This window comes from Malaclemys terrapin, chromosome 2 (assembly GCF_027887155.1).
Source record: "Malaclemys terrapin pileata isolate rMalTer1 chromosome 2, rMalTer1.hap1, whole genome shotgun sequence".
Taxonomy (NCBI): Eukaryota; Metazoa; Chordata; order Testudines; family Emydidae; genus Malaclemys; species Malaclemys terrapin.
In genome coordinates this window covers 199433129-199448566 of record NC_071506.1, presented here as the reverse complement: position 1 = coordinate 199448566, position 15438 = coordinate 199433129, and the positions used below count along the sequence as shown (strand labels likewise).

General features: G+C 39.2%; 1 protein-coding gene across 2 annotated transcripts in view; it reads left to right on the top strand.

Annotated features, from left to right (window-relative positions):
• Nucleotides 1–15438, top strand: part of BMPER (BMP binding endothelial regulator) — a 222130-nt gene that overhangs the window by 26331 nt on the left and 180361 nt on the right. For both annotated transcript variants that reach the window (XM_054020642.1, XM_054020643.1), the window contains one exon: nucleotides 3058–3157. In XM_054020642.1, coding sequence (XP_053876617.1) covers nucleotides 3058–3157 — 100 coding nt within the window. The remainder of the gene's footprint in view (nucleotides 1–3057; nucleotides 3158–15438) is intronic.

The following is a 15438-nucleotide window of genomic DNA, read 5'->3' as shown; positions in this document are numbered from 1 at the left end:
TCAGACTGGACACCTTCCAGGCCTGGGCACAATTCTTTCCCCTGGTGCAGCTCTTGTTGCAGCTCAGGTGATAGCTAGGGGATTCTTCATGATGGCTTCTCTCCTCTCTGTTCTCTTCCCCCCTTTATATATCTTTTACATAAGGCGGGAACTCTTTGTCTCTCTGGGTTTCCACCCCCCCTCACTGGAAAAGCACCAGGTTAAAGATGGATTCCAGTTCAGGTGACATGATCACATGTCACTGCAAGACTTCATTACTCACTTGCCAGCACACACATATACAGGAAGACTCACAGGTAAATACAGCCATCTGCAGACAATGGGAGTCATCAAGATTCCAAACCATCATTAATGGTCCACACTTTACACAATTACAATAGGCCCTCAGAGTTACATTTTATATTTCTAGTTTTAGATACAAGAGTGGTACATTTATACAAATCAGATGATCACACTCAGTAGATTATAAGCTTTGTAATGATACCTTACAAGAGACCTTTTGCATGAGGCATATCCCAGTTACTTACATTCACTTATTACCGTATTTTCTCTAAAACTATCTCAGTTACATTATATTGACTTATTATCAAGTTTTTTATAAAACCATATAGACTGCACAACGTCACACCCCCCACTCCCTGTCCCGATTTTTCACACTTACTATCTGGTCACCCTACCCCTTGGTATGATAGATCCCAGATCTGATGGCCTTCAGGTCATGTTGCAAAGCTTATTTGTTTTCCTAGGATTTTCCTGAGGGGACTGGGAGTTGAGAAGGATTTAAAAATAGATAGTTTGGGGGGAGGGGTAGGAAGGGAGAACCTTTAACTGCTTTTGTGCCAGCTCATATTCGAACAACAAAAAAGAGAGCATAATTTATTATATATTTCTAAAGAATTGTTGTTCTCAATTATTTGACCATGCACTGAGAGATGATACATTAGAACATTTTGGGCCAGTGGTTACTCCATTGAAGTCACTGTAACCACATCAATTTATATCAGCTGAGTATTTGGCTGTGTATGTATACTTACGTGTGTATGCTATGCGGTGTATAAATTCATGTGTGTACTGTAAATCAAATGCAAAAATAACCCTTGGAGTGGTTGTCCTCTGCCTTGCACTTTGTGTAGTAATTTACACCAGTGCAGTGTAGGTGAAAGGCAGTGGAGAATCAGAACTCCTATGTTTACCCAATGTAGAAACTGACACATTTAAACACAAAAATGTTAGGGAATGTAAAAGTTATACTTGCAAAATAATCTTATGGGCCCAATACTGGTATTGAGTTGCTCCTGAGAGGAACCAAACCCCCTCAATTCTCATTGAATCCAAGGAGTTTTAGTTTACTCAGCACAGTGCAATACTAGGCCCTAACTGAAGAAAATGTTTACTGAATACAAATTATTCATTACATCATCTTTTAGTCTTTATTTGCAAATTATGTATTAAATGATTGGATCTTAGACTCTCCTGTGTATGACAACTAGTTAAACACTGATTAACCCTTTAGCACTGGACAAATGAATCACCAACAAATGGATTTCCCAATTAAGCAGCATTAATGATCATTTAATCTCATGAGGCATGAAATCTGTTCCCTGGGAGATGTTCAAACAAAGCAGCAATCCCAAATAAATGTAGCTGTATTAAGACTCTGATTTAGCAGAGCACCTAAGCATGTGCTTAATTCCATACCTATTTAGCAAATAATTGAGTATGTGCTTAATTTTAAGCATGTGCTTAAATCCCACAGACTGCAATGGGACATAAGCATATATTTAAAGTTAAGCATGTGCTTAACTTTATCAGGCCCTACGTGCATTGTTATGTGCGTACAAGGCTTAAATTCTCCCTCAGTGTTTCCCAGAGTCCTGGGGCTCAGGGCTTTAGCCTGTGGGAGGCACCGGTGCTCCCATGGGTTTGAAAATATTTACCGGAGCTTTGCTCTGGATGGCTCCGGCTGAATTTAAGTTCTCTGTGTGTGTGTGTGTGTGTGTGTATGTATATATATATAATATACACACACACACACAGTAGAACCTCAAAGATATGAACTGACTGGTCAACGACGCACCTCATTTGAAACCAGAAGTACGCCATCAGGCAGCAGCAGAGACATATAGTATAGTACTGTATTAAATGTAAACTACTAAAAAATAGAGAGAGTTTTAAAAACAAAGATTTGACAAGGTAAGGAAACTGTTTCTGTACTTGTTTAAATTAAGATGGCTAAAAGCTGCATTTTTCTTCTGCATAGTAAAGTTTCAAAGTCAATTATTAAGTCAATGTTCAGTTGTAAATGTTTGAAAGAACAACCATAATGTTTTGTTCAGAGTTACAAAACTTCAGAGTTATGAACAAGCTCCATTACTGAGATGTTCATAACTCTGAGATTTTACTGTATTTAAAACTGCTGTCATTTTAGAAATAGCAAATGAAAATGCTTGAAACACTTTTGTTAATATGGCCCTATTATCAGAGAGTTGTCTCTGTGCTGTGAACTTTTCATAAATATCTCCTCACTTGGCATTTATATTTTTTTTATTTTATACTGAATCCATTCAAAACCAACTTAGTTATTATTTGGCTTGGAACTTTAGACGGTTGCACTTTAATTCATGTACTATTTGGGACTGTTGGACAGTTGTGCGCAAATATTTTTGTTCACACAAGGAAGTCTTGGACCAGGTACTCCAATAGTTTGAAATATAGTTTACAAAAATATTATCATTTCTACAGTATACCAAAAAGTAATATTAGAATGGGAAAAGGAATCACACATTTCCTTTAGCATTACTTTATCTAGGTTAGATCTCCTTTTAATGTTGTGCTTTCCGCCCTCCCACCCTGGTCTTCTCTTCTCAGTATGTACCATAAGGGAAAAATACTGTCTGTTTCTATGAGGCGATTTCTGATTATTTTGAATCACAAAGGTCTCTTGTCAAGCAGGGAGTGACTTACTAAACCCATATTTCACTTTCAGAGTGTCATGAAATGGAGAATAAATGTTTGATTTTTGCTTTCAACAACTTTTGCCTTTTTTTGTGTGCCTAGAATAAGGAAGTGACATGCAAACGAGAGAAGTGTCCGGTGCTTTCCAAGGAGTGTTCTCTGGTCATTAAGCAGAGAGGAGCCTGCTGTGAGCAATGCAAAGGTGCAGTTTCCTTCATATATTCTCTTTTTTAAAAATAGTTTCTCAGTTCTTGAATTTGTTTTGCCAGATGTAGAGTGAAGTCTAAAGCTTTCCATCTCTGGCTACTGGTGGCCCCAAAAATAGCAGTAATTTTAAGAAATCCCCAAGCTACGGGGAGATGCATATTTATAATATGAACATGTAAATTAGTTAATTTCCAAGATCTCATAATACCTTAAAACACATTTTTGTTTCTATTTCATTAGTAGTGCTTTATTATTATGAAGAAATTATAATAATATTCCCAGAGGAAGGATGCCAACGTGAGGCTAAGCACTAAATGGAAACAAAATCTTAATAGCATTAGTGAAACAGACTCCAAACATTTGGAAGGACTGCTAAGTTTCCCTCAGAAGATGAAGAGTCCTTGCTGCTGCTACCCTATTACATATTCATTACTTTTCTATTCTGTCTCCCAAATAATTCCCTATTTGATCTGAAGGAATTCACCCTTCCCTTTCCAAAACTTGTTTTCTGCATGTTTTCATTGTTTGTTGTCATGATCAACCAATAAAGATCAACCCAACCATCATTCCCACCACATCCATAAGAGATTGCTGTGGTCAAAAGTGAAGTGATAGCTGGTTTGAACATTCAAGCAAACCTCTTTCTTCCCCGTATTAGAAATTTCACATTTCACACCTTCGGGCTCATAGGTTTCTGGCCGGCTGGTATTCTTTGCTGTCTCCTCCAAGTGAATAAATATGCAGATACTTACTCCATATACTTCCAGAAGCTCTCTTACATCTCCTCTTTTTCAGTGAAGAAAAAGAGAAGTGCAGTTCAGAAAATAACATGGCAGCTGCTGCTATTTCTGCATATCTGTTTAAAACAAACATCCCCCTTACCAACACAGTGTATTGTAGTTATTGAATTCTATTAATATACATGATAGCAATGAGCCATAAATCTTGTAAAAAGTTTAGACTTTAGTAAAAACTACTTGCATCTGGGGATAATTTAAACTAAAATTTCCTAAAAAGGGAACTAGGCAACAATGCAAACAACACATGCTTAGTTCTCAGCTAGCATTTTTCATCTTCAAAGTGCTTTAGAAATTGAATGAGCTAATTGTTAAATTCCCACTTCTTTTTTGGGGGGGGTGGGGGGGGTGTCCTTTACTATATAATACATGAACTGTGGTAATAAAGAAATATGTTCTTTACATAATTACCATACTTATACAAGTGATACATTTTGTAATTAAAATCAGTAGAAAGTGTCTTTTTTTTTTTTATAGTGACACAGTGAGGTAATATGCCATAAAACATTGTAAAACTGTTGAGAGACTGCTCAATAGTACTCAGTTAATGAAGTAAAGAATTTCAGATTCAGCCAGCTTTTACTTTCTCTCTCTCTCTCTTTTTTTTTTTTTTTTTTTTTTTTAATTCCCTAGTGGTGGTAGGGGTGACTTTGGGAGGGAAGTAGGATAGAATAAATTGCTGGGGAATTCTGAATCCAAAACCTAATGCAAACATTCTACCACCCTGCTGGAAAAAATATAATGGCAGGAAAACAGACTACTCTATAATTCAGGCAGAAGAGACATGATGGATATGTATTTTTCCTGGATGGTTAAAGACATTTGATGGCTGATCTAGTTGTGCTTTGCCTCTGTAGTCAAGCTTTAGATTTCTGAACGTGCCTGGCAAACCCAAATTCATAGATTTGTCTAAAACTCTGACACTTTTTTTTTTTTTTTTTTTTAAGCCAAGGAAAGGGAGAGGCCCACCTTAAAATGACATTGAAATTAAACTGTTTCCTAAAAATGTCTGAATTTATAGTTACAAGTTTCATTGACACAAACTATAAATTATATTTTGCTTTAGCTTTACAGCATAAAAGTTCCTAAACTATGTTTTGAACTGATTGGAAATCAAATCCCCATGTTCATACCAGATGCATACATGGTCGCTTTCTTGCATATGAAATTGCATACAAAAAATCCAAGTTAAAATACATTAAGGTTACAAATTCAAGGACTCAAAAGTTAGGAAATGCAAAAATTTAAGGTTGCCCCTGGAACCTTGATTTTCCCTCCTTGTGGGTCTTTCCCGTGTAATGAATGAGGCAGAGGTTCAGTGAAAAAAGTAGTATGTAATTTAAAACTTGATCAGAACACATATGCACAAGGGGCAGAATTATGTTTGCAGGGGGAACCTTAAATTCTGGAATTTTCTATCTCTTGAGAGCTTGGTTTTGCCACTTAAATAACATAATTTTATATTGTAATTTCTTAGTGTATTTAAAGTTTTTTAAAAAAAGGTAAGCACTATTGGGTAAAATTGGAGGGCCCCCACACAGCATACATCATCAGCAAGGTTTGAAACCTGAATCTTCAAAACTGCTTGAGCTACCAAACTAACTGGATTAGCAGGTAGCAAATAAAGGCTCTTCTGCCTGTTGCGGGGTAGGGGAGGAAATAAGCCTCTGGGATATGTCTTTGTGGGGAGCCTGGTTTCTTGCTTTGTCTCTCTTGCCCTCCACCCAGCAGGCTGGGGAGAGCTCCTGTCCCATGTGGTGGCCCCCAAAGGGGGGGTGTGATCTGCTGGGGCCATGTAGTGTGTCTGGGTGGAAATTGGGGATCCCACTTCCCTCCCTCTTCCTCTACAGCTCCCAGGATGTACCCCTGCTTTGGTGGTAGCATGGGATATGGCCTCAGAATATTTGTATTCAGATATTGTTTTGGTAAGCTGTTTACCCCCCCTTCCCCCCCCCAAGAAAGGGTCCTGAGCAACTCAAGCAAGAGAAATAAACTGTTTAAAAATAATCATTTCACATCTCAGTTAAACCTGAACAACATTTCCTGGGCCAAAGAAAAGGCACTTCTTGAGCCCAATGGATTTCTCCATGCCTAATTTCAAAGGTCTATTGCAAACAATAGCGGTGTAAGAGTTTCTCAGCAAGTCACCAGAATCTTTTATAATGGAAAGTGTTGGGCAACCAAAACATAGGGGTTGTTACTAATTTCCCTTGTAATATTCTTTGTTAATGCCAGGTTTCCCAGCCTTATGCAGAAATGGATGGTTGGCTATTGTCATTTAAAATATAAAGGTGTCTATAATATCATGAACAAAAGGTGGGGAGTATAATTTCAAAATGGGCTTTGTGTATGAAAGAAGAAGCCAGTTTCAAACAGTTTGTGATGACCATAAAAACAGGCAGGAAATCTGGTTGTTTTGTTTTATTATGTGGGAGGCCTCCTAATGATTTGATTTTGGGGCTGTAATACTTCCAGTTATGTAGTGCATGTCACCACAGCAGTTGAAAATGGGATTTTATGCATTCGATTGTGCATCCAGCTGAGCACTCTGCTGAATACCTATGCATACCTATCTATGCACACACAAATAATCAGAATTCAAAACATTGTGGGAGAATTTTTCCTTCTAGCTGCATACTGAACAGTGATCCCTTGCTACTAATTGCACACTTGTGTGTGGTATTTAAATGTCTTCTAGCAGTTCTTCTCTGCGTTCACTGAAACAACAAAAACCTTACCTGCCTATGCAATGAGAAAGCTGCTGAGATAAAAACAATATATTCTCCTTAAACTAGTGGACTCTGGGGGTGGGGGGTGTCTGCAGATTATGTGTAAGAGGTAAAGATTCTTGTTACCATAGAACAGTGGTTTTCAGCCTGAATCCCAGTCCAGTATGTCCTGTCACTGTAGCATGGGGGCGAAAGTGCCTTTTCTCTTCTCTCATTTTATTCAATACATTTAATGAAAACATATGAGGTCATTGAGGATTATAGAAACGGATTTGGCAGCTTTTTTGTATTTAGCTGGACAGATGTCATTTTAATTTGGGGCTCTCTCCATCTCTAAAAATAAATTATTTGCTTTCTGAATAAGTGTTTGTTATTAGTGGATCAGAGATGGATAAGATGTGTGTACTATAACTGGGAGCTATACTCCACTCTTTGTTCCTGCTAATGTGCATCTCTGCTGGATGGCTATGAGAGTGCCGTGCAAAGGTGTAGTAGATGGGACACTAAGGGTGTTTGTTACTCTAAGGGCTTGTCTACACTACCTGTTGGATCGGCAGGCAGAGATCAATCCAGCGGGGGTCGATTTTATCGCGTCTATATTGACTGCTGAGCACTCTCCTGTCGACTCCAGTACTCCACCAGAACGAGAAGCGCAATCGGAGTTGACGGGAGAGCATCAGCTGTCAACTTACCACAGTGAAGACACCGCAGTAAGTAGATCTAAGCACGTTGACTTCAGCTACGCTATTCACGTAGCTGAAGTTGCATATCTTAGATTGACCCCCACACAGTAGTGTTGACAAGCCCTAAGTATGTTTTATGTTGTTCTAGGCTGAGTCTGGTGCTATCTTTTACTTTTCTTTATATGCAATTTATTCTGTTCTGTACTTGTTCACTGTTAATGGTTAATTTTAAAAATATTTGGTAATGATTTAAGGGTTTGTGACATATATGCTCCATTGATAATCCTTAAAAATAATCCTATTTTGTAACAGAAATGGATTATAGCACAGGCAATGACATTGCAAGCCTTCTTGAATATCAAGATATCTAAACTTATAATTCACAAAAACAAAATTTTTGGAAGGGATATTAAATTTCACAATTCAGGGCTTAAAACGGTCTGTAACTGTTAGAGATTAGAATGAGCCCTAACATTTCTGGGTAGGAGAGTGGGCGGGGGGGAGGGCAGATTATCCTATATCTGACTACTGTGGTGTTTCTACACCTTCCTCTGAAGCATCTGGTTCTGGCTGCCGTGGATAGGTCTGAACAGCATGGCTGGCTCAGGTCAGCTGACTTGGACTCATGGGGCTCAGGCTGCAGGTCTGTCAAATTGCTTTGTAGATATTTGAGTTTGAGCTGGAGCCTGAGCTCTGGGACCTTGCGATACTTTTGTGGTAAGACTCTTACAATTTTTGCATGTGAATAGATCCCATTTTTTGTGCTTATCTATTGCAGCACATACTGTATGAAATGTGAAATTGTCCATTGTTTAAAGACTGTACAAGTTCAGGAACTAGTGGTGCTCTAATCACACATTTTGTTGTTTTACTGTGTTCATGTCAGATTATAAAAGAGTGGAATTCATTTGACCGCATACAGGTGAAATATAGGGCATCTGCGAAGGTGAATTTTAGCTGCCAAGAGAGTGGGGGCAGAGGGCAGACCTATATCTCTGTTATGTCCACTTTCACTATGGTAGCAGCTGTAGCTTCTTGGACAATGTTATGGGGCCATGTAACGCAGATCCCATGGTCTCTCTCCTGACCCACCCTCCTTGTTGCTATGCACATTGTACTATGTAGAGCTAGTGCAGAGAACTCCTCCTTGACACACAGGGCTGTGGAGGGGTCTTTATCAGTGGCCCCTCATGCAGCCCAAATTCAAATTGAAATGTTGTGGTCCTCTGCACGAGGGGTAAATATTTCAGAGCATTCTTAAGCCAAATCCTCTGTCACCCCACATTAGTAGCTGGGTTGGGAGTTGGATATATGCATGGTGGGCTGAGGTAGCCTTCAGAGATTACTATGTGGCAACTTCCTTGCCAGGAGGAGGAGTAATGAGGGATTTATGCAGATGTGAATCGCTACCTGCATCGCACCGAGGTGCTGTTATGGTGTTGGCCCCGTATGAGGCGCCTGCACATCCACACCCTGTGTGCAATGGGACTGCAGTGATTCAGCTGCAAAAAGGGGCTCTGTGGCTATGCAGGAGGGAGCTGGATTTGTCTCTTTAATGTTGGGTGTAAGTGGTGTGGAGGACATTGCACAGGCTCTCTGCTCTGCATGTATATCACACCAAGTGAAGTATAAGCAGCAGAAACAAATGAGCCTCTAAGAAACACGGTTTTTTGCACACAAATAAAAAACAGAAGAGGAATACTAGCTACATTACTTATACAGAATTGTCTCCACGTAGAATTTCAGCATTTGCCAGGAGGTGTCAGTGATTCTTTAACATTATAAAATATGTGAAAATAGATTTAATAATATCCACATATGGGATTTGCAGTTCTCTTAACTTGGCCAACAGGTTTAATGTCAGTGACATACAGCTGAATTTGCAAAGGGGTTTTGGCTTGATCTGATATTTCTGTGCTAGTTTGTCTGGGCTTTTCCCTGAGGAATAATTTATCAAAAAATAAATAAAACCTGTCTTGTGACTGTTTTCTTTATCCTGATGTTTATTTTTCATGCCAATAGAGAGATTACTTTTTAAATAGAAGGGGAGGGGGAAAAAAGAAAAATAGGAGAAGAAAGATGCTTTAGAAACAGGGGACATGGAGCCAACCTACAGTATGTTAATCTGATATTTTCTCCTGGGACAATGGGAAATTACTTGTCTATAGAATTCCCATTAGCCTAAAATAAGCACAAATTCCTGCTGGAATTTTGTTGGGCATTGTCAAATTGAGTAATAAAGTTCTATTTTTATTGAACTTCAGAGGACACTGTCTAAGCCTTAGTATGCTAGTCCATCTTTTCCAGCCCATTTTTTCTCTTTGGAGTCCTACTGTCATATGCTGCTGGGGAGCAAGAGGAAAAAAAGTTTCATTAAAATTCTTATTGGGGGGTAGGATCACGAGTGGCTTACTGACTGTCCAGTTTGTCTACATGGTAAATGGAACAAAAATAACTCAATTGATTGTAATTCACATCTTTAGTTATATCTGTTCAAATCTGTGTGAGAACATGATTCTTTTGGAATAAAAGAGCCCTTTTCTTTTCTTTTCTTTTCTTTTCTTTTCTTTTCTTTTCTTTTCTTTTCTTTTCTTTTTAATGGAAAACTGTAAAAAAATTGATCTAAGTTATTTCAAAATAGGATACTCTCATTCCAAAATAAGTGTGCCATCACACACAGGGTATGTCTGTACCTGGGACTCGCGCTAGTGGAGCTCAAGCTACCAGGCTAAAAATAGCTGTGTAGAAATTGTGACTCGGACTGGAGCTCGGGCTTTCAAGCCTAGGGGGCTGGGGTGTGTTGTCTTGAGAGTTCATGCTCCAGCATGAGTGACAATGTCTACACCGGTGTTTTTAGCCTGCTAGCACTGCCAGTACAAGTCTGTGGACCCAGGCTGGGAGGCTCATTCCCAGATGCAGAGTTGGCGGGGCCTGGACCAGCTAGGCCCAGATACTGGCCTGCTCCCTGATTAACTTTGCTGCTAGGCAACCAGTGAGCCCAGCTGCATTGCCTTGGAACTGACAGAGTGGCCACGGCTCTGGCTGGCTGCTAGTTTAGCCACCCTGCTTATATAAGCCCGCCCCCCCACAGCAGACCAGTGGCTGCTTAACCTCTACCATGCCTGCAGCTGTGCTTGCCCTTGTTGCAGCCCCATCTCCCCTCTGGCTTATGACTCTGGTTGACCTTATGGTTCTAACATTCGGCTGCTGTCTCTCAGGTACTGATCCCTGGCTCGGCTTCTGGCTTATGACTCTGGTTTACACTTCTGGCTCTGGCCAGGAAATAACTAAAGCTGTAATTTACAGCTCATTTAGTTATATTGCCTCCATTTATTATGTAGATAGTCTAGATTTAGGTCCTTATCAGTTTGCCTTTATCAGGTTACTTTAGCAGCTATTGAGTAGTTTTCACTTAATAGACCACAATGGACCAACTTCAAAAGATTCAGTGGTTTGGTTTGGTTCAGATAAGCAACTCAAAGCTTGTATGCTTATCCAATACTTATCTGAACAATTTGGACCCAGGTAGCTTATAGGAACAAAACCACAGATAACGGAAAGTTAATATTTTACATTAATAATAAACTAGCATTTCTAAGAGAAGAAGTAGGAGGGACTGTAAATTAGGGTCAGAATCTTAACTAGGTAAATCAGCATAGTTCCATTGAAATCAGTCTAGTCTGGTCTTTTATGCTGTCCTTTCAGTATGTATTAATCTGAGATAACTAAGTATTTAAATACTTAAGCTGAGTATTTAACTTGAGCTCTGGTGTTCCTAGATTTTTATACTTGGTTCCCCCCCACCCCCCTTCAGATAATAAATGGCTAGCAAAAGTTGACTTAATCCTGGTGAGAATTAGGCTTATAGGATCTTGAAGAGGGATTCCATCATGGTCTGTGACTGTGCAGAAGAGAAAGCAATACCTTCACTGATAACATTGCACATATTGCTACTTTCTGAGCTAAATATGGTGTGTGTTCAATCATGTAGTAGGCAGAATTCTACCTGGATGAATAAGCTTATTGAAGCAGAAAGGGTTTTACTCAGCTGATTTCAGGAGAGTCTCAAACTTCCGTAGTATGATTAAGTGGATTCGGAAGGCCCTGCTTCGTGTTTGCAGTGTCAGCTGGAAGATGTGTGTATTGAAAGTAAGAGTCTGGAACACTAGCTGGTATGTAGTCTGTTTTCTTTTAATTTTGAAGAATGTGTTATGGGTGCAGTTTTGGGAAGTACAAAGGACACAACTATGGGCAAAGGGTCATGCCTCTGGTCAAAAGAATATGAACATTTCACCTGGGCTATTGTAACTACTTTCTCTCCAGCCTCAATGATTGTATCCCGTCTTCAATCTTCCCAACATTCAGCAGTTAAAACAATCCTACCTTCTCAAGGCTCTGACCACGTCAACCCCGCTTCGTTGGCTCCTGGTCTCTTTCACTTACAAGATTCTGGTCAACTAAAACCTCTGTCTGCATCTCACCTCTCATCACTTTGACACCTGCACTCTGCCCCCTGTTCTGCAATGTGGAGTAGTCAAATCAAAACAAACTAGGATTAAATCCAAATAAAATTCTTTACGGGTTTGTTTGCTGATATGTACTGAAATAGGAGTAGTATTTGCCACTTGGCTTCCTAAGTAAGAAAGAGACTGAGAATGAAATCCTAGCCCAACTGAAATCAAAGGGCATCTTTATTTAAAATTGCTAAAATTTTACCCTTGTTACCTTTATTAGTTTCCTAATGTGTTTTCAGATTTTGCACAGAAATATTTTTCTACTAAGAAGTTATATGTTTAAAATGCTCATCCATAAAGAAAAAGATCTGTCCAGAGTCTCATTAACTGTACATACAACACACACAAAACTGATAAGCAAATAGCTGGCGTTATGTTGCAGCCAGTCCCACACTCTGATATAGAGCTCCATTGTGCAAGGTGCTGAGCACTCGGTTTTTGGTCCTTAACTTGCAGGATGTGAATGGTTCCACTGCAGTGCTTGACATCAAGCACATGCTTAAGTGCTTTCCTGAATGGGGACCAGAGTGTTCAGCAATTTGTAGAAGTGGGCCCATACTGAACTTCCAGAAGTCAAGAAGGCTGAAATGGTAAATCACTGAAGTACTTTTGAAAATCCCACATTTAGGTGGCAAAATATGGATTTTGAAAATGTTGGCCTCTGTGTACAAAACAGTTCAGAATAACAATGTGAATGTGTTGTCTCAATTTCTATTGTTAACACTGAAGCAATTTATTTTGAAATGACAAAGGTTTTATGCCATTAAGACATTTTTAATAAAAAATACAATTTTAGTCCCAGAGGCTGCAAACGCTTATGCACATGTTAACTTTAAAACAATGGAACTATTCATTTGAGTCCCTTTCACATGAGCAGAGTTTCTTATCTGCTTAAGTGATTGAAGCATCAGGGCCTTCAGTTGCAATATTGTGTTTTTTTGCTTATCACAGTTTTATAGAAGACAAATAAGAAACTGTACCAATATTGACATTTTAAAGAGGAGTATTTATAACCTAATTCATTATAAATATTAATCTAAAAATGCCATATCTTAAACTTTCAAATTAGCTTTACAAAACTCCAAACCTGATTTAAATCAGTGACTTAAACAATAAATAAATAAAAATCAAATTTGAAATTATAGTTAAATCAGTTATTCAAATTGCTCTACCTTGCCTGGTATTTCTGAGAATGGGTGATCTCCTCATGAAATGCCCACATGAAAAAGATTTATCAGAAAACAGAACAGCTCCCACCCATAGTACTGACAATCTTGCCCACTGATACTGAATTGAGTGTATTCCCTAAAAGAATCCCAGATTTTACTGCTGAAAGTTTTTGAAAAGAAGAACAAATTTCCCAAATTTATAAATAACCATTTTAGTGGGATTTGAGGAGGAAGGGCACAGATAATCTATGCCTGTTATATAACATAGTAATTTCTTTCATTTTATTGTCTCTGTATATTCCTCTTTTGCTGTCCCGCTAAGGCTGTTCCACAGCTCTTTGGCAATCTTTCCATTGACTTCAGTAGCTTTGGATCAGGCCTTATCCATACAGATCTGCTTTTAAAAAGTGTGTGTTTGAAGAGACCTTCCCCAGCAATCGTGTACATTTCATATAAAAGTCCCCGTCTCAGGCAACTGAGCAGTGAGAATCAATATTGTGACGGGCCCTATTTTAATAAAAAGACCTGTAATTACTGTATTGCTATAGCTTCCAGCTTGTTCTATGCTAGCACTACTGCATGGAAGCAGCAGAAGACTGGATGGATAAGTGCTTTAAGGGATTCTCCTAAAAAAGCATATGATCTTTAACAAACAGGAAAAGGCTGTTTGACCCTACAAGCCTGTTCCATTTTTGAGTGACACTGAACACCTCCCACCCCCTGCTATTTTGCCATATCCTAACATCCTTTGCTCCTCCAGAAAGACTTCTCAGTTGTCTCTTAAATCCATTTTATGCCATTTACTCCAGCGGCGGATTCTAGAAACTAATTCCATATGCTCATCACTTTTTGAGGGAAAACGTGCTGTTTGGATTCCCTGTCTATGCTTAGCTTTCTATCTTTAATTTTTTAAAAAGATTATGCCTCTGAGTTGTGTGTGGTGTGGTGGGTTGTGGTTTTTTTTTTTAATTTAATTTTCATCTGAGTAAAATAATTGCCTGGATTAAAATTATGAAGGGGACTGATTAGTTAAAGACTTTTCTTCATTTGACTTTAAGCCTCCACATTTACAAGAAAAACAAGTCCATCTTCTCGGCATTCTTCGTTGCTTGGATTCTTGAGACCAAGGTTTGAGCTTCGTTGCCCTGAAGCCACACCTCTTCCATGGTTGGCTTGTGTTAGTGATTGTATAGACTAGATCCTCAGCTAGTTTGAACTGCCATAGCTTCATTGATGTTAATGGAGCTATGCTGATTTACACCAACTGAGAATATGGCCCTTTAACTGTTACAGCAGTCCACATTACCCACGTTTGTGATGCCATGCACAAGGGTATTATCTTTATATAGTTCTGTCATTTAAAGGTGATGCTAATGTTTTAACCTGGTCCTCTTTGCATCTCCTTGGGAACATTGCTAAACTCCTGCCCATCATATTGCTACCATCTCTACACTGGCCAATTTGTGCATTGTTACTTGTTGATTTATGAACTAGAAGATAGAACTATCTATAGGCTTTAACTCTGGTAAAATATTGCTTCCAAGATCCTTACATAGACTTTTTTTTTAAAAGAGATATCTTCAATTACTTCAGCCAATTCTTAAAACTGGCATGTTTTTAAGAGCACTAGTTTATCTATTTCCCGACACCAGCTACTCCCAATCACCCTTCCCTGTCCCTTTTCGTGAGGTCCTCTTATAACAAAAGGTCCTTGCTACTTTCTTTCAGGGCTATTGAGAAGGTTCACCATCAATATCAGGGGGAAGGCTTCTATAGCAGATGCCTTCTCATCCTTAAGGAAAAGGGAGGGTGGCAACAAATCCTGGTTCTAAGGGCAGGTCTACTCTTAAAACTCTGCATTGGCACAGCTGCACCAATGCAGCTGTGCTGCTGCACTGCTTAAGTGAAGACATTCCTACGCTGAAGGGAGAGAGCTCTCCCATTGGCATAGTTAATTCACCTCCCCGAGATGCGATAGCTATGTTGATGGGAGAAGCTGTCCCGTCAACATAGTGCTGCCTACTCAAAGGGGGCAGTTAAGGTTGGTATAACTATGTCACTCAGGGGTATGGATTTTTCACACCCTTGAGTGAGGTAGTTATACTGACATAGGCCTGCAGCGTAGACCTGGCCTAAAACATCTCAATGCATTCATAAAGAAATTGAAATTCTGGAAGGCTACTCTGGCATCAGTAATCCCCACTCTGGAATCAAGGAACTGGTTCCCATCTTTCAGTCTTCAAGATGCATTCTTCAGCATAGCTATAATCCAATCACATAGGATGTACCTAAGATTCATGGTGGGCCAAGAACATTATCAAAATAGAGTGCTTCCCTTTTGTCTCTCCCCCACTCCAAGGGTGTTTACCAAAGTACTCACAGCA